Raw genomic sequence first — 25,198 nt, forward strand, 5'->3', positions numbered from 1 at the left:
GCCCAGCCCAGTGAAGGGTAGTTAAGGGGGGGGGGGAGGGTTCTTCCCCTGAGAACATTTGACAAATAATGAGTTAAAAATGGTGCATGTTACACCACACTTTCTGTGAAAGGTTTGGTAAAAAGCCACACAGTTTGCAATCGTTTTTTTATAGGGTAACACATGCAAAAAGACAATAGGTGCAATTCACCAACAGTGCACTGAAGCATTTCCATGATGCCTTATTCCACAATATATGCATGTGTAAAAAAAACCTATTCCTGCTGGCTTTGCTCAAACGTGTCCATTCAGACTGCACCAATATACAATATATGCCACTGTATCACCATACAAGAACACACTCCTGTTGGCTTGTTCAGTGCAATGATGCGTTTCCAAACGAGCCTGGAACAGAGAAAGAGACCGGGTAAAGAGCAAATAGAAAGCAGAAGAGAGTTTGGATATTTAGGCGCATGGGCGGCGCCCTCCTGCTTCGATGCAACCGTCATCAATGTGCTGCGAGGCTCAGCCAGGGCCCAGATGGCAAACATCTGTCACATGTGTCACCACGGGGCGCAATGTATTTACTTTTAAACTTTAAAAATAAATACTCTGCTCTCCAAGGTGAGAAAATAGTCTTTTACCGTGACTGCAGGGCCTCAGCAGCAAACGAGCAGAGGACATACGCCTGCCCAGTGGATGACATCAATAGGCCCCCTATGTGGAAAGTAAAGGGTTAACTGCTGGGCTCAACTTTTAGTTGGCCCATGCCCCCCTTTGTTTAACTAAATCGCCTGTGAGATGCAGAGGCGCAGACAGGGAAGGGCCTGAGAGGGTCCAGAGAGAAACAGGTAAGAAACAAAAAAAAAATCCCTTTTGTTTGTGTGGATTGTATGCATGTATGCAAGCATGCTTGTGAAGGTGTGTGTACGTGCATGTACGTATTTATTGTGTCACGGTTTATCAACAATCCTTTCACAATATGATACACACAAACAACTTACACTTAAGTCCATGTATGTATGTGAGGGGTTGTCTAAATGCCTGCGTATGAAAAAACCCATTCTGAATGGTGTGTACATGAGTGCAATTGCGCCTGTGAATGAGAATGCAGTGTGAATGTTCTGGGTGCTCGTATGAATGACAGGAGTGAGTGTGAGAGTGATTGTGTGTGTGAGAGAGTCAGGCTCGGACTGGGGTATAAAATTGTCTCTGGCACCATTGAAAAGGTGTCCCACAGTTGCAAATGGCAATTCATTCCTTTTGTGACAGACTGTTTGAGTAGCATGGGGGGGGGGGGGAGTAAAATGCGATGCACATTGTGCATTTTAAAGAATATTTATCCGGCAACACTGGTCAAAACTACTAGTCGCATAGTTACAATAGGGGAAGGGTACTGCAATGGGGCTGGCTGGGTCCTACTGTGGCATTGAACTTTGTACTTGTATTAAGGATACAGCCAGCTTTGTGAGTGTTTTTACATGGGGTGGGGCATGTTTCCTTACTGTGGCATGTCATTGATTTACTGGTGTTAAGGTCAAAGTCAACATGATAAGTGTTCTTACATAGGTGGGGGGTGGGGAAGCCTTTGTGCAGCCTGTAAAGCAATGATTTTTTACTGTTGCATTACATTTTCTACTGGCATTAGGGGACAAATACAACATGAGTGTTCTTATATTGGGGATTTGTGTTATGATAATGATTTGCTATTTTTATAGCGCTTTTGCCAAAGCACTGTACAGAGAACATATTTAAATAAAAAGATCACCCAACCAAAGTTGCTACTCATTTATTGACCTCAGAAGGATGAAAGGCTGAGTGGGTCTTGCTGGGATTTGAACCCGTGACCTGCAGATTACACACAGATTGCAGCAGCAAGGGCTCAACCCGCTGAGCTATTGTACCAGTTAACCAGCAAAGGCATGTTTTCTTACTGAGGCATGGCTTTTTTTTTACTGACATTAAGGTAAAGTCAACAAGAGCATGTTCTTACGTGGGGATATGACATACATTGGCAGAGCCGGCATGAACATGTTTTGTTATAGTATCGTTACTGGTATCATGGGCAAAGCAAACATGAACATTTTCTGATGCGGGAATGCTGGCCTATATAGGAGCACCAGAATAAACGTGTTTGGCCACAATCAGTATGAAAATGTTTATTTACACTTGCGGGGTACTTGCATAAAGTGCACAAAGACATTATGAAAATGTGTTTGAAAATGCTCCTGTGCATTGTTCATGATTTGGCATCTAATGGACTTTTTTCATGTGTTACCCTACAAACCCGATTGTAAACTGTGTGACTTTTAACCTAATTTATCACAGAAGGTGTACTGTAAAATACACAATTTCACCCCTCGGAACCCACCTGGGTTGGTTTGGTCTTCCTACAGATTTGGTCGGGGGCAGAACAAGCCCAGTTCCCTATTCAGGCTCCCCTTAGGGTGAGCCCTACTACATTAGCTCCAGGCCCCACTTGTTACACAATCCTAGCTAAGCCTCTGGTGAGTTGGGGGTGAAAGATATATCTAATGGGCCAACGAAAGGCACAATATCTGCTCAGCCTACTGGGCTCCAGGTGGGGATCAAAAGCGAAATAGGTTTAATGACCCCACTCTCTACCAGCTTTCAAAACTGCCATTCAGCCACCCTCCCCCCAAAATTGTGTGGATGGCTCTGCCCCTTTTTAGGAGCAAGAAGGGGGGAATGCATGGAAACGGGACTGTGCACATGGTAACCTGAGCACAGAAAGTAGAAAAAGAGATTGAGAACGAAGGGACTGAGAGGGGTACAGAAAAAAGTGAGTGAAGCTAGATAGGGCGGAGCACGACCAGGAAGGCATTTAAACATAAGGCAAAGAAAGTGAAAGAGAAGAAAAGATTGAAAAGAAAGACAATTAGTGGAGAGCAGCAAAGATGGAGGGATGGGGGAAATAAAACAATACGAACAGAAGAGCTACACAGAGATCGGAGAGAAGCTAAATGAAAGGCAAGGAGCCCCATAGGAAGGGAAAGGGAAGAACAGTGAAACGGGTGTGAGACTAGTGCACATAGTGGAAGATATAGAGAGCAGATCTGATTTTACAAACGTTAATGCTAAAGAGTTCATAGCGACAGCTTTGAGAAATATTAGAAATATGAGAAGAGGTGAGAGAAGAATCAAAGATGACCCCTAGATTGCGTGCTGTGTCAGAAAAAAGCAGATGAAGAGACAGAAGAGACAAGGAAGGGATAGGAGGAGAGAATAAGCTGCAAGAGGAAGGAAAGAAAAGCACTTCCGTTTTAGCAGGATCAAGGGAAGGTGAATGGAATGCATTCAGCGTTGGGTATTGAGTAAGCAAATAGCGAGAGAAGAATGAAGATTCTCAGAAAATTCAGTGAAAGATACAAAGCATAAAAGAAATATGAGAACCCAGATTTGGCGATGACAGCAGAAAGAGGAGACGTGAAAAGAGAAAAAAGTAGAAACCTGCAAACAGAAGCCTGAAGTGTAGAGGGAGACGGGAAGAGGAAGTACCAGACCATAATAGTGAAAAAGAACGACCCGAATGGTTATAAAGAAACCAGTGCCAGAAAACCCCATAGAAGTGAAGATAGTAGAGAAGAGTGCCCTACAGTATCAAATGCCACAGAAAGATCAAGAAGACCAAGAATAGACGATTGTTTAAGATGACATGTGTAAAGTAAAGAGTTTGAGATATAAAGTAAAGCTGTCTCAGTAGAATGCATAGGGCAAACACCTGATTAAGAGAGAGGAAGCAAGGGGCACGAGTATGAAGAAAATTAAAAAACGTGGCAGTAGACGATGTGCTCTGGTAGCTTTGAGAGGAAAGGAAGAAGCGACCTACGGCGGTAACTGGAGGGATTAGGGGTAAAATGTTTCTAGGCAGGAATAATAGTAGCGTGTTTAAAGTCAGAAGGGTATATGGCAGTAGAAATAGAGAAGTTAAAAAATGCCATGAGATACAGAACAATGGAGGCAGAAACTTTAGGAATAAAAGCAGAGGGCAAAGGATCGTCAGGAGATGCAGTAGGGTGAGTATGATTGAGAAAAGTAGAAGTATAAAGTTTTGTGAGAGGAGCGAAAGAGGAAAAAGTAGAAGAAAAGGCTGACAGACGGGAAGAAGAGATGGAAGGAGGAGAAGGGGATATAGAAGAGCTAAGTTGAAGGAGCTGTGGGTAAAGTAGAATGCAAGATAGGAGGAAGAAAGAAGAGGAAACAGCAGGAGATGGAGAAGAAAGATGGTGATCCATTAGTTGAAGGAGTTAGCGATGAAGAAGGGAGTGAGAATGAATAAGATCAGAACATTTGTGGTTTTTGGGAGCCAGGCGAGCAGTGTGACAAGCAGAGTGAAAAGAGAAAAGTCAGTGTCAGAAATAGAATGCGATTCTCTCCAGTGATTCTCAGCAAGCCTGAGAGAGGTACGTAGAGTGTGAAGCTGTGAGGAAAGCTAAAGTTGTGGGGATTTGCAGAAAGGTGAAAAGGAGGAGAGTGGGTGGAGATAGTGAATGGTAGATGTAAAAGAAGAATGAAAAGAGTTAAGAGCTCTGTCGGTAGAAAGAGAAGAGAAGGAAGATAGAGAAGGTAAATGAGAAGACAGATGAAAGAAATCTGAGGATCAAAATGCTTAACACCAAAGGAATTAACAGAGAAAGGAAGGGAGAAAGGTAGAGAGGGGGTCTGAAAGGGATGAAAGAGAAAGTAGGAAAATGAGAAGAGTAGAAAGGGGCTACAGAAAGAGGAGAAGAGGGAGAAGTAGTAAAGTTAAGAGAGGAGCCAGAGAGGTGGGTAGTAGGGGAGAAGAAAGAGTATGGTTATATGAGTTTAAAAAAGGGTGAACAGAACAGGTTGAATCTGTAGTAAAGAGATAGAGATTAAAGTCTCCTAAAAGAGAGAAGGCATATGTAGAGAGTGAAATAGTAGAGAGAAATGTATCACTATCTTCATAGAAAGATAGAGGCCAAAGAGGGCGCTATACAGTGAGAAAGGAGACAGATTAAGGTTTAGAAAAAGCAGTGTTATGATACTCACAAGAAGGAAAGATTAAAGGGTCAGAAAAGAGAGGGAGATGGATAAGTGAAAAGTGATATTATTGGACAGGGAGTAGTTAGAAAAAGGAGTGAGTGGAATAAAGAGAGATGCAGGGGATACAGGATCAGAGGGAGAGAGCCAACTTAGAGTTATACAAAGGAGTTGAAAAAAAATTCCACAATAGAGTGATTTTTATTGCATAGAGAGCAAGCATTGATGAGACCAATAGATAAGGAGGAGAGTCAGAAGTCTATATGTAGGTAGGCTTGTTGAGGTTAAAAGAGTGAGAAGGGTGAGGAGAGGAGAAGTGCCAGGAAGGGGTGATAAGAGGAATAGAGAAGGTCATATTAAGAGAAAGATGGCTGAATGAAAAATTGTGAGAATATGAGAAAAGCACTTCAGATGGTAGATGAGAGGATGCACATGGAATTCCATGGTAGAGGTCATAAGTCAGTGCATCATGAGGTCATAACGAAGCATAACGGTGGCAAGCATGGACAAACAAGTGTGAGAAAGCTGAAGGTGTCTCACCCGCTAGTCCCCGAGGATCTGTCAGACAGGTGTCCAGGACACAGCCATCGCTTTTGGACCCAGTTCCTGGGGGTGGACCAGTGCGGGAGGATCACCTGGATGAGGGGTCTTCAGGGAGTGGAAGTGGGACACCAGAGGGTGAGATGGGTTATCCCCTTCCTTGTAACACCTTTTCCCCATGCTACAAGGTAGGACACCTAGGAACTCAACCCCCACAACCCCTTCCGACACAGACACATTTCTCACAGATAGTTCACTGTGAGAGACAACGGACGAACACCAGAACCATATGCATGACATGTCCCAACATTATTGTCAGGCAAGGTCAGGCAATTATGGATCATTACACACACCTGACTTCCATCACTTTTCCCCACACGGATAAAAGGTGGAGCACGAAAGCACAGTGAGCAAGGCAAAAAACACGAGGAAACAGCTGTTCCAAGATGGCAGTTTAATACCAGGAGAAAGACAGTGAGAACAGAGAGGGTTACAAGGAGGGAAGTACCAATGACTTGTAAAGACCGTTACTTTTGTGAGCATTGGAAAATAAGAAACCAAAGACTAGGAACTAAGGCTGATCAAACCTGCACAGTATGTCGGAGGTACCCGGGGAGGAGCGATTGCCACCATGGTATTGCCTTTGGCTCCTACAACAAAGCAGTGTCAGAAAAGACAGCACAGCCAGTGAGTCAGAGAGAATGATACCAAACCAGCTTGTGTTTTGAACCAAGGTTGCAAGTGGCAACATTGTATAACGAGAACAGTGTGTGAGGTATTTGGGATGAGTGACAAATACAATTGGAAGCCAAAGGAAGTAGGTGAACTTTATAATTGAACTTTGGGAGGCCAAGAAAAGATACCCTACACATAGTGGTCCGGTGCCATGTGGGTGCTCATTCGAACATCTATGTTAGGTATCCAACTGATGCAGAGCGTGCGAGAAAGAAATATTGAGATTGAAGTGGTCATGCAACGGGTCAAGCTAAACCCTGTACACATTTGAAAGTCTTCGATAGTTTAATGTATCTCACAGTCCGGCTGAGGGAAACTAATTGAACAAAAGAAAGGGATCTGAGCCTGGCAGAGGGAAATCCAGGGTGAACCGAGAGTCACCCGAAAAATAATTCCCTGAACCTTGTTTTGAAAGGGGTCTGAGCCCGGAAGAGGGGGATCCAATATTGGGATCTGAGCGGGGCAGAGGGGGATCCGGGGAGAACTGAGAGTCACCAGAATTTCTTTTGGCGGAATATTGTTTTGAAAGGGCGTCTGACCCCAGAGGAGGAGGATCCGAACGTTGAACTTTTGTTTTGAAAAGGATCTGAGCCCAGCTGAGGGTGATCCAGGGTGAGCACACAAATGGAATACTGAAAAAAGGCAAAGAGCGCTTGCATGTTGTTTTTGGTACAGCAGGTCCTCTGCGTCAAGAGACTTGCAAGAAGTAAAGAGACTTGGACACAGAAGGTCCTGAATGGGGAAAATTGAACTCTATCCTTGTGCCACAGAAACCAGTGTGTGCTTTGCTTGAGTGACCCGCCTTGCCCTGTGCTGAAAACGTGGGGAAGGGAGGCCAACGGCTCGAGCATCTTGACATGTTATTTTGGGAACACTTCTTTCTTTTTCATGAACATTACCCCACATTATTTGTAAATTAGTGGTAAGGATTGGCAATAGTTCTCTTTCTTTAGTTTAGGCCCTTTTATTTTGACAAAACTCCACTAGGACTGCATTATTATTATTTGATGGCCGTAGCTTGCTCCCATCTGTAGATTAAGGTTTAGATGGGCATTTATCACACCCTTGTACAAGTTCAGTAAACACCCTTGAACTGTGGTCACTTATGTCTGTCTTTCTGTTGACACCATGCCTTCCTTGCACAAGTCAAGATGGATCAGTTGCTGCCCTTTAGTGGACGGATGGGGTGAGGACGCCCAGAGGGAGATAAAAAATAGGTAGACATGGGAAGGGGCAGCACCATGTCTCCCAGCCTAGTGGAGAGGGCGGAGACTGCTGGGAAGTGGTGCATGGCAAGCCCAGCTACAGAAGCGCACCCAGCAAGGCCCAAGAGACAGGCATTCCGGAGAGCAGATGGTGGCTTCCAGGTCAGCAGGCTTGCTAGTACGAGATCACGCGACCCAGGAGGAGGCAGGGGGAGCAACACATTTCCTGGCCCAATAGAGACTGCTGGGAAGTGGTGCAAGGGCACCCATCTACAGGAGCACTCCCAGCAAGGACCAGTTTGCAAGGTTCAAGAAGACAGGCAGTCCGAGGTGCAGATGGTCGGCTCCCGGGTGAGTAGGCCCCAGGGGTCATGTGATCAAGCTCATGAGACCCAGATGGAGGCAGGGGGAGGAGCACCATGACTCCCGGCTTGGTGAGGAGGGTGCAGACAGCAGGGAAGTGGTGTGCGGGCACCCACCTGCAGGAGCACACTCGGCAAGGGCCGGTTTGCACAGTCCAAGAAGACAGGCAGTCCAAACTTAATTTTCAATTCTGGTATGCCACAGGTTGTTAATGTATGTAATTGGTGATTCTCACACTTCAGAGGTCTACATCAGAATATATATCATAATGCCGACTTGTTTCGTTCCGCTGTGCCATTAATGGAACTAGCTCACAAGCGGGTGGCTATTGATTGCCAAAGGACTGAAAAAATGGGTAGGAAAATGTAGAGGCTGTGCTATGTACAGGGGTAAATCAAGAGCATATATTATTGCAGGGAGCAATACTGGAGGAATATTTTGTCCTACCTGGGAAAAATAATTCTTATACCCAACAAAATGAAATTGGAAGAATCCTTGACCTGTATAGATCAGGCTGCCTTCAAAGACTCATGGAGTTGTCTCAATCCAATTATTTTAGAGGACTAGCCTGCATTTACAGAGACATAATATATGAATCCTCACAGTATTTTTGTTAAATTTTCAAAGCAGAGTATTCTTAGTTGTATAGTTTTAAGAATTTGCTTTCAAAATGTAGTATTGAGGATGCATATGGGAAAAATGAAATACTATTTATTTAATTGTGTATTTGTTAGCTGCTTATACAGTAAGTCAATTCTGTTTCAAAGAGCCCACAGGGCAACAGGGAGGGAACATGGGATTAAAAAAAATGAATACAATGGACGATAAAGACATACCGACTATGCCTTGTGAGCATTCAGAACGTGCAAGTGCAGTGAGAAGAGGGGAAGTGGGGGTGGGGTAAGTGATGGAATGTCTGCGCTCGTGGGTGAGTAGCAGATAAAGTGCATAGTATGGTAAGTGCTATGCAGCTGGAGCCGCATTGGGTAGAAAGTGCAAGCCTACAGGATTGAGGCTGGTGTGTGCCAAGGCAAGTGCATGAGATAGGTAGAGGCTAGGGCGATTGGGTATGGGAGGCCAGGTCCCCAAAGGATACATAAGGGCCCTGGCCACCAATCACAGTGACTGTGAGATTAGCAGAGGAGGAAAGAAAGGAAGGAGGAGGTGAAGAGGAAACTCTTGAGGAGCTTCTGGAATTTGAGGAAGTCCTTCTCAAGATGAAGAGGAAGTGGGAGGCTGCTTCATAAGAGGGAGCCAGCTGAAGAAAGTGATCGGCCTCCAGCACTCTGTTTAGCAAAACTCTTTACACACTGTGTTGGTGCCAGAGGACCGCGTAGGTCTACAAGAAGAGTACTTATTAAGAGAAAGTTGCAGATAGCGTGGTCCCAGGCCCCAGACAGTCTTATGGATGATGCAGATGGATTTGAATTTAATCTGTGCTGCAACCGGGAGCCAGTGAAGTGTTTTTAGGGCAGGAGAGATGCGCTCTCTGGGCTTAAGGCCAAGTAGAAGTCTCGCTGCCCTATTCGGGAGTAGCTGAATGGGTTGTAAAGTGGAAGAAGGTAGATTCAGAAGAAGGCTATTGCAGTAGTCAAGCCTAGAGAGAACCAGGGCTCAGTTAACATTGAGCTTCTGAATGAAAGTGATTAAAAGGAGAATTCCTTTGAGAAGGAAGAGTTGAAAGTGGGACTTCTTGACAATGTCCTGAGTGTGAGTGTGAGGGAGGAAGGAGAGAGAGGAGTCAAAGATTACTCCAAGGGGAATAAAGAGGGTGCAGTGGTCACAATGGGAATTATCTCAGTCTCGTTGGCGTTGAGGCAGAGATTGTTGGAAGTACACCAGGACTGGATGGCAGATATGCAGTCAGGGATGAAGGAAGATGCAAGAGGGTCAGCAGGAAGTTTGAAAAAGAGTTGTGCGTCATCTTCATAGTACTGGAAGTTGGCGGAGAAGGAGGAAATAAGGAGTGCTAGCTGAGCAAGGTAAGTGTTGAAGAGCCAGGGAGAGAGTTTTGAGCCCTGGGGGACACCACAGGTAGAGAAGGAAGTCAGTGAGGAGAAGGTGCCCAAAATGACTTGGGATGAACGGTCAGTTAGGAAGGAGACAAGCCAGTCCAGTGCCCACTCCAAGATACCAAGGGTATCATGGAGATGTTTTATGAGGATATAATGGTTAATTGTAATAAAGGCAGAGGAGAGATCGAGTAGGATGAGGACAGCTAGAGAGTTAGAGTCCAGAGATGCAAACAGTTCTTCAAGGATGTTCAGAAGAGCATTATTCATGCCTATGGATGCTCAGAATCCAGACTGATGGTCGTGGAGACCACCAACAAGTTCAGTGTGTGAGGTAAATTGTGGGAAGGCCAGCATCTCCAACAGTTTCCCAAAGAAGTAGGCGATAGAAATAGGGGGGTAGTTGGCTGGACAGGTAGGGCCTGCTGAAGTTTTTTTCAGGAGGGGGCACACAAGAGAGTGTTTGAGGGATGATGGGAAAGATCCAGTGGCAAAATAGTAGTTGCAGAGATCAGCAAGTACATTGAAAAGAGAGCCAACATTGTCCTTGATGGTTCTGGAGGAGTAAGGGGAATCCTGTGTGGAAGGGACCGTCATGGAGCCACCAACTCTGGTGACTTCTTCAGGTGTGACAGGGGAGAAGGCAGAGAGGGAGGAAGACGGAGGGTGAGAAACCGTAGGAGGCAAGGGAGTGGGGAGGGGTTGGGCAGGAGGGTAGTAAGGGTGCTCAGGATGTCCACAGTTTTAGTGGTGAAGTGTGTGGCCAGTGCGTTACAGAGGGTCTGGGATGGAAGAGGGGAGGAGGAGACTGCAGAAGAGTTGGCTACTTCCCTGCAGAATTCATAGAGTTCAGCCGTGTTGTTGGATGCACCCGATACCCATTCCTGGATGTGGTATGTATTCCCTATCAATTACACATAGTCATGTATTCCCCATCAATTGTACTCTGTAGTTAATCTTCTGGGGATGTTTTTATCATCCTTTGGGGGACACATATCATGTATTTTAACATGTAGTTTACTGAATTACAAACAATGCTACGATTAAAGAGTAAAGCCAACCCCGTTTAGGGGAGGAAGAGGGAGCAACATATGTCCTGGTGCTTAGTATACCTGCATGATATGTAATCGTTTTCACTGTGGGTCGGGGGGCATTGTAGCTAGGGCAGGTCCTTTGCAACACCTTGTTGCTTTTGTTTAAAAAAAGTCCTCAAAAGATTGCGTGGAACACAATAGGTCATCACGTGACTGTAAGGTCATTCTGTTAGCACAAGTTGAAAAATATATTTTGGTGGTTCTGCATGGCGAACTCACCATGCGTGATATTGCTGAATCAAGTATTCAAAACAAAAATTGCTTACAATATTTTGAGAGATGGAGATATCTTCAGTTATGTGGAACATATATGATCACATGAGTAATTTGATGAATAAGTGCACTCCTTGCATAAGATAATGTTGTTATCAACAATAATGTGCAAAATGCCTCCATGCGCTGAACTATGTAATATACATTCTCAATGTTCACCGTGTATATGCACCCAGGGTGGAGTGTGCTAGACATACATTTGTTTTCAAATCCTGAGTTTACGAATTAAATGTTTCTTGATTAGCAAATACATTTGATTAGCAATTGTCTATAATAGTTTTAATGTCACCAGATGTTATTTGTACCCAAGACATAAAATGAGCAACAATACTGCATTTTTGTTTACTGCTGAAGTAGGCCATTAGTGAAATGAGTGTCTAAAATGTTAAGGTTAGATGCATGAATGGACACAAATAAACAGATTTGATAAAGATGCTCTAAAACCAGTTTTCAGTGCAAGGCCCTGTGCAGCTGGGAGCAGTTGGTGTTGCACAGGGAAGTGGTGCGTTTTTTGTATACTTGACCTATAATTTGCTGTATAAGGTGAATTTCTGAAGTTTTATAAATCATAACGTTCACAATGTTAAAGGAAAGTCATCGCCTGAGACTAAATACGTAGTGTGGTGCGTACGCAGGCAGGGTAATTGGTAACTTCAGGTGGACAAGATAGCCCCTGCCTGTCATTGATAACAATTTTCAATATAGCGTTAAATATCCTTTTGGGGGCGGGCATGGCCACTAATGATCCTTAGGTCTAGAAACAGCATTCCATCCTTGTGCCGCCATCTGGGGTGCTGATCATTTTTGTTTTTAAGGAAACCAGGCTTTGTGCCATTCAGGCTTAAATTTAAAAGTAATTACATATATGGCCGCATTTGGAAATAACTATTTCCAGGATCTGGAGGTGAGCCAGGAGGTGCACAGGTGAGTGGGTGGGTAGGGGTTGAGGTGTGGCACTCCAGTGGTGACTCAGCCTGGGGCACCGTCTACAAGAACAGGGTAAAGTTTGGGTAGAGGCACAGCATGAAATGCGGACAGCTACTTGCAAATTCTGCTTGCATTCCTGGCCTCCGGTTTGGCCAGCTCTCTACTGCAGGTGCTAATATATAATGCAATCATAATTGTAGAGCAAAGCGAGCTCTGGAGACTAATTACAGTGTATGGTATTGCAATAGATCTATAGATGTACAGACTAGATGGAAGTATTGATCACTACTTTTCCTAAACATCTAGTTAGCTTTATGTATTCATAATGTAAGAGGAAAGAAAGTATGACACTAAGCAGAGTGGATGATGTAGCAGGCAGACAACTGGCCAAACTACATGGAACATTGTAGTTTGCGACCATCTTCATTTTAGAGTAGCTGGTATAAAGCAAAATGGTTGATAAGATAGATTGAACGAGGAGTTTGGGATCAGTTCATGGACTGATCACCAGTTGCACAGATGTATCCAAGCAGCAGGCCACAGAACTAGGAGTGCCATCAAAAGCATTTGGCGGTGTGCTCATGTACATTTTCAAAAGTGTTCACACGTCAATATGATGCAACTTCCCAACCAAAATGAAATGTAGTTGACACAATGAGATTTAGATACACTAACCGAAACTTTACTGAAGAACATGCAGACGTAGCAATACAGTAATTATGCAACAATGTAAATTATTCGGAATGGAATTGCAGGGCTGTCTTTTATAAAAAAAAAAAAAAAAAAAAAAAAAAAAAACCACATACTGGTCTTTGCCAAACAGGATATAGTTAGCTTAATAAAAGTATCATCCCGATTACTTCTGGTTTGCAATCATTTGAAAAAGAAAGATCTCTTCTTGGCTAGCACTCCCACACAGGCCTTTGGAACTTTTAAGAGCCGAGGGGATGATTAATGCTGGACTCTCTCTATTGAAGCCCCTTTGAACTTGCAGTGAACAGAGAAAAGGGGGTGGCGAGAGCCCTCTGGGCAATAGAGAGAAATGCAGGGTGAGTCGTGCTTTTATTGAACAGGGTAATTTAAATAGCTAGCTGTGCTATACAAGTGTCAATTTAATTAGGAAACCTACACAATTGCATAGCAGATTGCTATGCAACACTGCTTAGTTTATGCCTTCAGTATGGTGTACTGTCCTTCTGATATAATTTTCCATATGATTATTCTCCTGATAATGACAGATCAGTGGGGCTGATAGTATATTGTTGCGTATACAACCACAATGTTAACAAATGTGTGTTTTCACCTTGCAGATTTTTCCAATATAATAAATTACATGGGCAAAATATAGCATAGACAACCCATGTTGTATTGGACAAACAGGATTGTTTCCAAGGGTGTTCCAAACCCAGATGTACTTTTTTGGTTCTATCAGTGTACTAACACACTGAGGGGCTAATGTTAAATGCAAGGCTTAGACTTTGAAAAGCGTGTAGAACTTGTTTGGTAATGTCACTTCTAATACTTTGAACAGGTGTGTTCTATTCAAATGCAGATATTGATGGTGGTAATGTACTAGTTTGACTATTCATGATATGACAGTGTTGTTTGATTATCTTTTCGATCTGCCATGATTTTGTGGAGAAAGTACTCACAAATACCAATGTGTTCTCCTTGGCGTTTTGTTTTTCTCTCTCTTAGGACAACTTCCCTGTTATTATTTGAAGCTGTTTTACTTGACTGTTTTTCCATCTTTAATGAGTGGCAGGTCAGCATCCCATCGCCCATCACAGATGAGCCACCCATGAAAAACGTTACTATCAGTAACTATGACTTACTTTTGGAAAGAGACGAGCAAGTCAGGAATTAAGTCAGAGCTTACTCGTGTGCCTTATTTGTGAATCAAACGGCCCTCTGCATAGTTTTTTCAAAAAAGGTAGCAGGCGCCCCTCTCCAGAAAGATCATGGCATGATAACCTGTTCTGTGGTTTTCTTCCCACTTTAAGAGTCTGCAGCCATCGCTTTTTGCTCACTGTACCTTCACAGATGGGAAATATCAATTTGCTCATCAGTCTTTGTCCCACCCATATGGACAGTCCACCACCGAAATGCTAAGGCAATTCCCTTCTGAAGAAGACTACCAACAGAAAACCCATAGACGTGTTTCAGCCTTGTTGGGCCTCATCAGTGAGGTGGACCTGTGCCTCTCTGAGCACAGTGAGCGGGTGTCCGTGTCTGGGTTCCCCCAGGTAGCTCAGGGCGACCAACCCCAAGTTCCTTGCAAAATACATTTTAAAAAAGGGAAGCAGGTGTTCTCTTGAGAAAGAACATGGCATGGTTTATTGTGATTTTACCGAAGACTTTTATTCGAGGTATTTTTTCAGGAAACATTTTTAGCAAAAACATACTGAATTTTAAATTGTTTTAATTTGTGGTGGCTCACCCCCCCAAAGCCCTTGTTTCTCCATGTTTTTAATGCTGCCAATCACTTCCCCACCTGTTTTAACCCCTCATCGCCCATATATATATTTTGTAAAAATCTGTATTTTTTCGGTAAAAATGTTTCAGTAAAAAATACCTTGAATAAGGAAAATGTTGGTAAAATCACTGGATAACCCTCTGCATGTTTAACTCCAGGGTAAAACAGAGTTCTTTGTGAATCGGCCCTATAACTGGAGCCTGCCCGAGGCATGGGCAGTCTGTGCAGTAGCCCCGGGCCTCGCTGTCAGAAGAGGCCCTGCAGGCACCAGTGCCTGCCTCAACTATACCAAGAATATTGTTTTAATGGGGGATGTGTGGCTTCCATGTACTAAGCTCGCGTGAGGCCACAGTGTCGTCTCTCAACCTCCTCCTTAACATTCTGAAAGCCCACACAAAGCACCAGTCAGCTGCCTAAATCTACGCTCTCCTACAGGTCACTACAATATATCACACAAAATAGTTTTTGCTACATTATTTTTAGATGTTCATATTTAATGCACCAAAAAGTATTTATTTTTGGTAGAATGTGATTTTTTCATCACATCATACATGAAGTTTACATTTGACAAACCCAAACAGGTAACCTTTTCACACATTACATGTCTTGAAAACAAAAAAGGCAATTTTTGGCCCTTTACTGAATTGCATTCTGGCATGTGTAGTCTCCTAGACAACTGGAGAATAATGATTGTACACTTTTTGCTTAACATACTTCTGTCAGGATTTATATATTTGAGTGGGTACCTTACCGTGGTATGTCTACTTGCCAAGTCATCATCTTAAAGCAGAGTGTTGTTGAAAGCCAGACATGGGGTTGAGTAGGGGAAATGAGAGAGTCCCGAATATCTGCCTAGAATGTGTCAAGAGAGGTTGAAATCCTGGATACTGGAGCAGTTATTTTCCCCTGATTGTGGCTATGTGCTGCTATTAAGGGCACAAGTAAAGGATACATGTGTGTGGACGGTGTACAGAGGGAGGACGCGACCCCTTGGGTGTTTTTGTGCTCAGCAAGCCTGCTCAAGCATTGTGCTACCAGGATTCTACCCAGGTTGTCATATTTCATAGTGCAGACACATAGAATTATTATAAAAGCACATGCTCCTATTGGGATTTTGTTTTCTAGGGAATATTTCAGTACATATTGCTGGGTTTAAAAGGTGAGCACCTTTTATAGTTTGCCAGCGTATTTATTGGAACATTTCCTCGCTCAGGTTATTATTCTGTTGTTGATTACTTTTTTTGAAAGGCCAGTGCTCTTTTGTCTAGTGCACTTTTTTCTAAGGGGAAAGGTCAATTGAACTAAATGTGTATCTTTCACTTTCGGGAGGATAGCTCAGCAGCAACGTTCTCGCCTTGGAAGCAAGACGAGGCGGAGCAACACAGGTTTGATTCCGGGGTCTGCGCTTAGAAACCTCTGGGTATTAAGCACGTTATAAATAACCTATCATATCATATCATATATTTAGGATCTGTTCACTTAATGTGCGTATGCTCTTGGGTACCAGTTTTTGATTCTCACTGTGGGGGCAAAAGTTCCCACACTGAGTGAAGCGAGGGAGCCATACTCATCCCCATGTCAAAACACCACATTTTACAGCACATGTTGCCACAGGAATAGGAAAGAAGACATATGATTTACAGGAAGGTCTAAACATATAACATCTCAGCAACAGTCTTGTAACCCACTCAGTTGCCTTTTCAACTTTCTGCTATAGGATCCCTGGCTATTCTACACTGGCAAACAGTTTTGGCCTTCTCACCACATCCAATCAAGCCTCAGGGATACATTAATGAGGCTCCCTTCTCATTTTGTAGTGAGCAGCACTTAATAAACACAGTTATCATTTGCTATTATTTTTTTTTGCCACTCAAAATAATCCATATCTGTAGCTTCTGAAATAAAAGCATACTGCTAATTAATTTTGTATTTATTTTTACTTTTGTAAAGCGCACTTAGCCCGTAGGCATCTAGGCGCTAGTATTGCCCAAATATAAACACAATAAAAATAAAAATTATCATGAAACTTGTGCAAAAACAGCAGTTAGTTTCAGTTAGCAGAACACAATATCCACATGTTTGCAATGCCTTCCACAGATAGTGCTTATAACAATGAAGCTGCACTAGAATAGTCACATTAGAATGCATAAAGAAGTTGGATGCTCCCACACACATAGATTTGCACCTCCCCCACCGCCCATGAAGTTTGCACCTCTCCCAACATTTGAAGGGCTAGAACCCCCACCCAAAATGTAGGTTTTGTTGTACCACTGAACACAAGCACACACACCATTATGATATGATATGATAAGGCATTTGTAACGTGCCTATACACAAGTGTTTCAAGGCGCGACGAGGCAGGGAGGGGGGAACAAGGGGAAGACAGACAACGATCCTACTAGGCCAGGTTTCATTCAGATCGCGCAAGTGCAGGGGTAGGTGGAAGGGAGAGGTGCATGGGGAAGGGGAGGGGGGAAGTGCAGTACAAGGTAAGTAGAATAAATAAATAAAAGGGCCAGCTGGTGGCAAGTGCAAGGTAAGTGCAGAACAAGTGCTGGGAAGGGGGGCTGTAGGGATAGAGACAGTCCCGCAGTGCAGGGGTTGCCAGGGAGGCAGTGCAAGTGGAGAGTGGCTGGGCCCAGGACCGAGGTCGGTGAGAGTGGCCCAGTTGCAGATTCAGTGCAGTTTCAGCGAAGAATTAGCAGGGGAGAGGGAGAGAGAAAGCAGAAGCAAAGAGGAAGGTTTTGAGGTGCTTCCGGAACCGGAGATGGTTCTCCTCAAGTTTCAGGGGGGCAGGAAGGCTGTTCCAGAGGGAGGCCCCTGCCGCGGAGAGAGATCTACCCCCAGCTCGTTGCTTCGAGAAGCGGCTGACCCTGAGGGAGTTGGAGACGGATGAGCGAAGGGCTCGGGAAGGGAGATATTTAGGAAGAGAGAGTTGAAGGTATTTAGGCCCCAGGCCCCAGAAGGCCTTGTGGACAATAGAGAGGGTTTTGAACTTTATCCTCGCAGCCACTGGGAGCCAGTGTAGAGATTTCAGTCCTGGAGAGATACGGTCCCTGGGCTTGAGGCCAAGGACAAGTCTCGCAGTTCTGTTCTGGATGAGTTGCAGAGGGCGGAGTGTGGAGGCAGGCAGATTAAGATAGAGGCTGTTACAGTAGTCCAGCTTTGAGAGAACCAGGGCTCGGGAGACAGCGAGCTTCTGGGGGAAGGAGAGGAAGGGAAGAATACCTCTGAGGAGCTGCTGCTGGTAGTGTGACTTCTTAGAGACAGATATATGAGGAGAGAAGGAGAGTGTGGAGTCGAAGATAACCCTGAGGTGTTTTGCCTTGCAGGTAGGAGCAGGAAGAGGGCCAAGAGAGGCCGGCCAGAGAGCTGCAGGGAAGGAGGGAGTGGGTGTGCCGATGAGCAGAATCTCAGTCTTACTGGCATTAAGGCAGAGGTCATTGGCGACACACCATTCCTGGATAGCAGACAGACAGTCAGAGATGAGGGAGGGAGAGGAGGAGGCCGAGGGTAGCCTGAAAATGAGCTGGGTATCGTCCGCATAGCACTGTAAGTTGGGGCAGAGAGCCGCGATGCAGTGGGCAAGGAGTGCCAGATACTGGTTGAACAGCCAGGGGGAGAGATTAGATCCCTGGGGGACACCACAGGTGGAGAAAAAGATGTCAGAGAGGAAGGACCCGAGTTGGACCTGGGAGGGTCGATTGGAGAGGAAAGAGGTCAGCCACGCCAGAGCCTGACCAGTGATACCCAGGTTATCACGGAGACGGTTGAGCAGGATGGCATGGTTGACAGTGTCAAAGGCAGAAGAGAGCTCGAGCAGAATGAGAACACACGGAGTGTTGGAGTCGAGGTTCAAGAGCAAGTCCTCACAGATGTTCAGGAGAGCAGTTTCCGTGCTTCTGGCAGCTCTGAAGCCACTACACACACACGCACAGCCAGCCACCCATACATTTAAGTGTGTACCCGTTCACCATACAGGCACACCCAGGCAGCCACCCATAAATTTAAGTGGGCACCCGTTCACCGTACACTCAAATGGGCAGCCACCTATACATTTAAGTGTGCACCCTTTCACCATACAATCACAGACGCACACGTCATGGGGTTGAAAGGTGCCCTATTACTTGAAAAAGAAATGGTTTACTTTTTAAGTCACTCCGACTTCATAAAGAAATGATTTCCGTTAAGGACCGAACCATAATGGAAATAATTTCTTTATGAAGGCAGAGTGACTTGAAAAAGAAACTATTTTTTAAGTCATAGAGCACCCCACCCCATAACATGGAGGCCTCCAGCCTAGAGGCTTCCATGTCATGGGGTGGGGGGAACCCTCGGACTTCAAAAAGAAATACAGAAATAATTTCTTTATGAAAGCAGAGTGATTACAAAAAAAGACAGCTTTTTTTAAGGTCACCCCCCTCCTCCCAGGACATGTGGTGGCGGGGCCCCAGGGACCGCAGGGGCCCTCGTTAAGCCGGTGCTACAAATTACAACTTGGAAGAAATGTGTTCAAGTTACAGAAATGCAGACTAGCCCCCGATCCAGGCTTCTCCACTTCATCAAAGTGTGTGCTCCTGGCCAAATCTTTTTATCACACTATGCCCTATCTGCCAAAATTAGTCTGTACAAGGTATTCAGCTGTCAACAACTTCAACAAAAATGCCTCACTCCTGATATTGCCACACAGGTAAGTATTACTATTGACAATTCATATAATGGACGCCACAGTGCATTTGTGTACTACCTTGCGCATGGCAAAATGTTTCTAATTTAACTTCCTATGATAGCGTTGCGTACTAAAGACTCATTCTGTGATGTCACTATTTATGCAAATTAGCAGGCCCACACATCTTTTGCCCCCAGGTCCCCAGCAAATCCTAGGGCCGGCCCTGCCTATAACAGTTACACAAGAATATCACCTGACCTTGTTTTTATTTCCCGCTTGTTGACCTATTTTGTCAAACTTTGAGAGATCACACCAAGCAGCCTGTTTGAAGTGATGTTAGCATTTTAAATCAGTAGTAACCTTTTTGTAATTCTGACCACTTCTATATTATGGAGCGTTTCTATACTACGAATGGTCTCTTGTTGAATAATAATAAATACCCACCTCAATGGCACTTATTTCAGTGAGCTCGGAAGGATGAAAGGCTGAGCCAGAGGCCCTGTCTTCATGAGGTAGTTTTTCCTGATTACATAGCGATGTTAACCCCAGGGCCACTAACCCACTTAGCTATATCGTAATACACAGTGACTTTGCAATATTTGTTACCTCGCTGTGGGCGAGGCAAAGAGTACAAACGTGAGAGGCCTTTGCCTCTAACTCAAGGGACACCTTCCGAACACGTTTTCTCTCAGTGCGCCATTGTGTAATCAGGCTGGAACCCACAATGGCGACAGACAGCCCATTCACAACCGCCTGAGGAAGGTACCACAGCAGCCAACTGTCTCCATGCTAAGAGGGTCCCTTTCATCCACTTCCTGGCATCTATCAGACCATTGCATGCTGGCACTTATGCCCGTCATTAAACTGCAGCACACTATAACTAGAAAGCCCAAGCCTGCAAAGTACTATCGGTAAAGAACAAACAAAAACATAGGACTGGAGAAAAAGGATGACCCTCGTGACTTGGACCAAATGGCAGCCAGATGGAGTCCTCCTTCAAGACTGCTTTTAAAAAAAAATCGTGCATTTTAAAATGCCTATGAACGAATGCGGCGTTTAGAAGATTCACTACCTTGGCATCAAGCGCTATATAACCAAGGGTTACTAAAAGTATCAATATTGCGATGGATGCAGAACGAAGACCAACGCACGCCCGTCGCCCAGCCATTATAAAGTTAAAAGAGGTTCTGGGAAGAAAGCGCGAACAGGTCGCCAGATCCTTTTAAGTCGTATTGAACAGAATACAACTATTGTTGGAAATCGGCGCAGCCGTGCCCAGAAGGGCACCGTTAAGTGCTAGATAACATGGCACGTTTAAGAAAGTACAGGATGTCGCCCCTACCTTGCTGGCAGGCTGAGAGAAGGGAAACAGCAGCGAGGAATACATATTCGCCAGCCATGTTCTCTCTCCGTGTGTGCAGTGGGTGTGAGAGGGGAGACGGGAGCCTGGGAACAAGACAGTTGCACAACAGTGACCTGCGACACACCCACCATGGCGCTGCCAGCAACCAAGGGGAGTCCATTACAACGTGCAGCGCGACGTAGGTGAAACAAATAATGACATTTAGAAATCTAAAAAAGGACGCCGGTACGTTTTCTTCTTTAAAGAAGGCAGTTCATTTGAAAAGAAAAAGTGGCTGTAAAGGGTATTCATTTTCCTAGCCAATCTGAGCACGAAGGCGGGGCTTATTCAGTGGAGCAGACGGTGCCACTACAGTGTGATTAAAAAATACAATTGGTAACGTTTCTGCTTCAGGGAATATTTTCACGACACAGAACAGGAATGCTGTCCTGAAAAGGAACAATATACCCCACTGCAGCACTGAAATGGAATTCCCCCCACAAAAGGTCTCCTTCACACTTTACCTTCAGAAAACACATACAAATCCCCAATACACTTGGGCTCTCGTTATGATTCCTGGAGTAGCTGCAGAACCAGGGAAGATTTTCAACACAGCTTGTTTTACTGGGAATTCTGTGAGCAGTAAATAATGCACGATTGTGATAAGGAATTTCCCGCAGCATGAATGCACATGTTTGCCTGTACCCAAAAGTTGGAGGTAACATTCTAAATACCCCCCCCTCTGTATTTTAGATGTCCACAGTCTCCCCGCCTTTCTTTGTAACGCGCAGACGGGTTATTGCAGACAGTCCAGTGCTTGTTTGACATAGGGTGCCCCGGGGGGAACGCGAAGCGTTTCCCCCGGGGAGTTTTTTGGCGCTGCACACGGCCAGCGAGTGGCTGTGGGGGGGCAGAGAGCCTCCCTAGGGGTATTTAAGGGCTCAGGGAAGGTTCGGGAGGCAGGCGACAGTTAGGACTTGGTAATTGCATCAGTCCTGTCGCCCGCTCCCGAGCCTTCCCTGAAGCTAGCTGGGCCTGTGGTGCTTCGGTGTAGAGTAGGTGAGGAGGGTTAGTTAGTTCCTGGGGGTGGGCAGGCAGTTAAGATTTATTTAGAAATAAAAAAAAAAAAAACACAACTTGGGGTTGGCGGTTTTCGCCCAGTGGGAGTAGCGTAAATAAGCTGCCCCCCCCTCTCCCTCTCTCCTTACCTGAGCTGCCGTTGGGCGTTCCTTACGCGGTGGGGCGGCGGGATTGTGGGGGCAGGTTTTGTCTTCGGGCAGTTTTCGGGCCTCTGGGGAGAGGGGGTCGTTGCGAGGGAGAGGGATTTTCTCCTCGTCGGCACCTTCTTGGGCTTCTTCCTACGTCGAGCGGGAGGGGGAGGGAGTGCAGGCCTGGTTGGGCGGCACATTAGGCTTCCGTTGGGAGCCCCGGACATTTTCCTTTTCCTCCCCCCACGGCGCCGGGCCTTCCCTGCCCGTTTCCTCTGGTTCGCGGGGGTGTGGATCAGCAGAGCCCAGGCGGCCCTGTCTGTTTGGAGTTGCACAGGCGCAGTGACAGCCTCCTGTCAGAGGGGGCAGGGCAGGCGCCTTAAAGGGGCAGCGCTGTTTTTAATGAGCTGCGAATAGTGCGGTGCAGCTTGTGGGCCACCAGGGGGCAGGGCGGGCGGTTCTAGAGTTTAGGGGAAGTAGAGGTGATCATCAGCAGCATTAGTGGGGGTTCCTGGGGGTGTGCAGTTAGCAGGGGTAGAAGTATAGGCAGGAGAGGGTTTTTTTTCTTTGGGGGAGGGGTATTTTTAGATGGGGGCAAATAATAAAAAAAAAAATAATAATTCTTGAATAAAAAAGAAAAGAGAAGTGCTATTTTGGGGTTATTTAACCCTTTGTGTCATTAGGGTTATAGCGCAATTTCTGTTGGTTTTTCCCTCGGCTAGGAGTAATTTTCCACGGGTAGGTGCTGGCTCGGGGGCATATTTAGCTAGTGAGCGTCAGGGCGTGGTTTAGTGTGCTCTCAGATTAGTAGTGCACGATGGTGGGCCAAGGGGTTAGCAAGGGGGGGCTGGTTGATGCTAGGGCTCTTAGGGAGGCCCTGGAAATCATCAGCAGGGCATCGAAGGCCCAGTTGGAGGGGGCGGTGGGGGAGGTCACGGGTGAGGGGGAGATAAGGGGCAGTAGACCGCAGCGTAGAGCGGCAGCTGATGGGGCGCTTGCGGCAGTGTTGGCTTGCACCCCTACGGCGGGGAGGGGGGAGGTTTGGGAATCCAGGGGCAGGAAAATGAGGAAGGAGATAGACAGGAGGGCGGATGAGGGAGTAAGGATGTCGGGGGGCAGCCAGGGAGGGAGGGAATGATAGCCCTAGGGAAGATGGGAATGCTCAAGAGGGTGGGGCTCGAGGGAACAACAGTGGGGGCAGGGATGGGGCACAGAAAGGGGTGTCAGGGCAGAGGGGAAGAGGGGGTAAATACCTTCAGAAGAGTGCAGGTGGGAGAAGGAGGGAGAGGTCCCCTTCAATGGAGGAGGGTAGGGTGGGGCGCGGAACGGCCCCCCCCCGGGTAGGACGAGTGAGGGAGGAGGGCGCTGCGCAGCCCCCGCTGTTCAGGTGGAGGTTGAGGGTTTCAGTACGGCCCCTCCTCGGTCAACGCAAGGAGAGCCTAGAGGGCGCAGCACAGTCCCTAGCAATGAGGATTCCAGGGTGGAGGTCGGAACCCCTCGCCCAAGAGAAGAGGACCAGGCAGGGGTTTCCACAACCCCGCCGAGAAGATGTCAAAGGAGTGGCGGGGCGGACGCCCCGGGCTCGCAAGAAGATCATCAACTCATCTCGGGCATGAGCTCGCATCCACAATGGTATTTAAGGGGTGATGAAGTTGGTTGGGAGGAATATGTGGGGCAATGGGAATGGGAAGATTACAGGGCGGAAAGGGAAAGGGGGGAGGAAAGAAGAAGTTCAAGGTGGGATAGGGAAAGGGAAGTGCAATGTGGACGGGGTGAAAGGGGTCAAGGGAACTATTGGCTGGGTGAGTGTGCTGACATGTTTTGTCCCCGCAGTAGGAGCCCTCTAAGAATGGAGAGGAGGAGCACCGGTGTGGACGCCAGGCCGCAGGTGGCAGGTGTGGAAAGAGGTGAGCGGGAAAGGGAATGGTCATCTGCATGGCAGAGAGGGGTTACAAATAGGTGGTTAGGGGATGAACGGGCGGGTTTTCAAGGTGTAACGAAGGAAGTTGGTGTGCAGGCCATTGGAGCCGAGGGGTTTGAAAAGAGCATTTGCTCAGTGGAGGTCGAAACGGACAAAGTGGTGGAGCCATTGGGGCTCGAAGTGCAAGCTGGTAAAGATAAAGAGGTGGAAGTGAAAGGAAAGGAGAAAAAATTGCCATACATGGGGATAACAAAACCATTGGGGGCGCAATTGATGGCAACAAACAGGGAGAAGATCCAGGCAGGGGAATTTGTGGATGTCTTCAAATTGCTCCATAGGGAAGTGAGAGCGAAGGAGGGGTCTAAGGAGGAAGAGAGGGAACTGGCTTCACGCCCGAGGGTCCCGGTGAACATTGAGAATTGGACGTCGGCGTTTATCATTTACGCCAGTGTGTATTGCGAAAAATTCCCGGAGCGTTGCGTGGCCCTGCTGAAATATATGGATGTAATAAGGAAGGCTTTTACGAGCTTTGGGGGCTTTGCCTGGGTAAGGTATGATGAGGAATTTAGAGCGAGAATGGCAGAGGACAGTCAGGCGGTCTGGGGGGAGATAGATATGGATCTCTGGCTGCAATGGATGGCCCCAACGAGGCCGGCCCCGACATTACATACAGCGAGTGGGCTGCCTGTGCCTTTCCGGCCCTTTCTTGGTCGCCCCGCCCATGAGGGGGAAGGGGGAGGAGGCAGGGGCCAGTCCTCAGCAGCGTGCTGGGGGTACAATAAGGATAGCTGTGCAAGGACCCTGTGTAGGTTCAGGCACGAGTGTAGCAAGTGCGGTGGAAAACACCCTCTCACGCAGTGTTTCCAACAAGGAAACAGGGGGAGGGGGAGAGGTGCAGAAAAAGGGGTTGGGGGGAAAAGCTTTTACTCCAATTAAAGTGGGTGTGTTGGAAAAATGGTTGCAATTTTATCCGGATAGGGAAGGGGCTAAGACTTTGAGTGAGGGGTTTTGTCAGGGGTTCAGGTTAGGTTACCAGGGTCCAAGGGTGCGGCGGTGGGCGGAAAATTTGAAGTCGGCAAGAGAAAATGTTGAGGTGGTAAGACAAAAATTGAGCAAGGAAATAGCGGCGGGAAGGATAGTGGGCCCATTTGATGACATACTGGGTGATGTAGTGATATCCCCATTGGGGGTGGTGCCCAAGAAAGCTCCGGGGGAGTTCAGACTGATTCATCATTTGTCATGGCCGGAAGGTATGTCAGTTAATGATTTCATTGCCCCGGAGGAATGTGGGGGTGTGTATGCAAGTGTTGACCAAGCGGTTGAGCTGATAAGGAAGGAAGGGCGAGGGGCCTTCATGGCCAAGTGTGATATCAAGGCGGCGTTTAGGTTATTGCCGGTGCACCCGGAGGACTTTTGGTTGTTAGGTTTG

At 46.3% G+C, this 25,198-nt stretch overlaps 1 protein-coding gene across 2 annotated transcripts in view; it reads right to left on the reverse strand.

The window, feature by feature from the left end:
* Positions 1-25,198, reverse strand: part of MGST2 (microsomal glutathione S-transferase 2) — a 133,090-nt gene that overhangs the window by 94,082 nt on the left and 13,810 nt on the right. Inside the window, exon 1 of one of the 2 annotated variants that reach the window (XM_069630895.1) lies at positions 20,641-20,939. The exons of the other annotated variant lie outside the window; for it this stretch is intronic. Coding sequence (XP_069486996.1) covers positions 20,641-20,821 — 181 coding nt within the window. The 5' untranslated portion in view covers positions 20,822-20,939. Of the gene's footprint in view, positions 1-20,640; positions 20,940-25,198 lie in introns of those variants that run through there. 2 annotated transcript variants of the gene reach the window in all.

The sequence above is a fragment of the Ambystoma mexicanum genome, chromosome 6q (assembly GCF_040938575.1).
Source record: "Ambystoma mexicanum isolate Mex_15411 chromosome 6q, UKY_AmexF1_1, whole genome shotgun sequence".
Lineage (NCBI taxonomy): Eukaryota > Metazoa > Chordata > Amphibia > Caudata > Ambystomatidae > Ambystoma > Ambystoma mexicanum.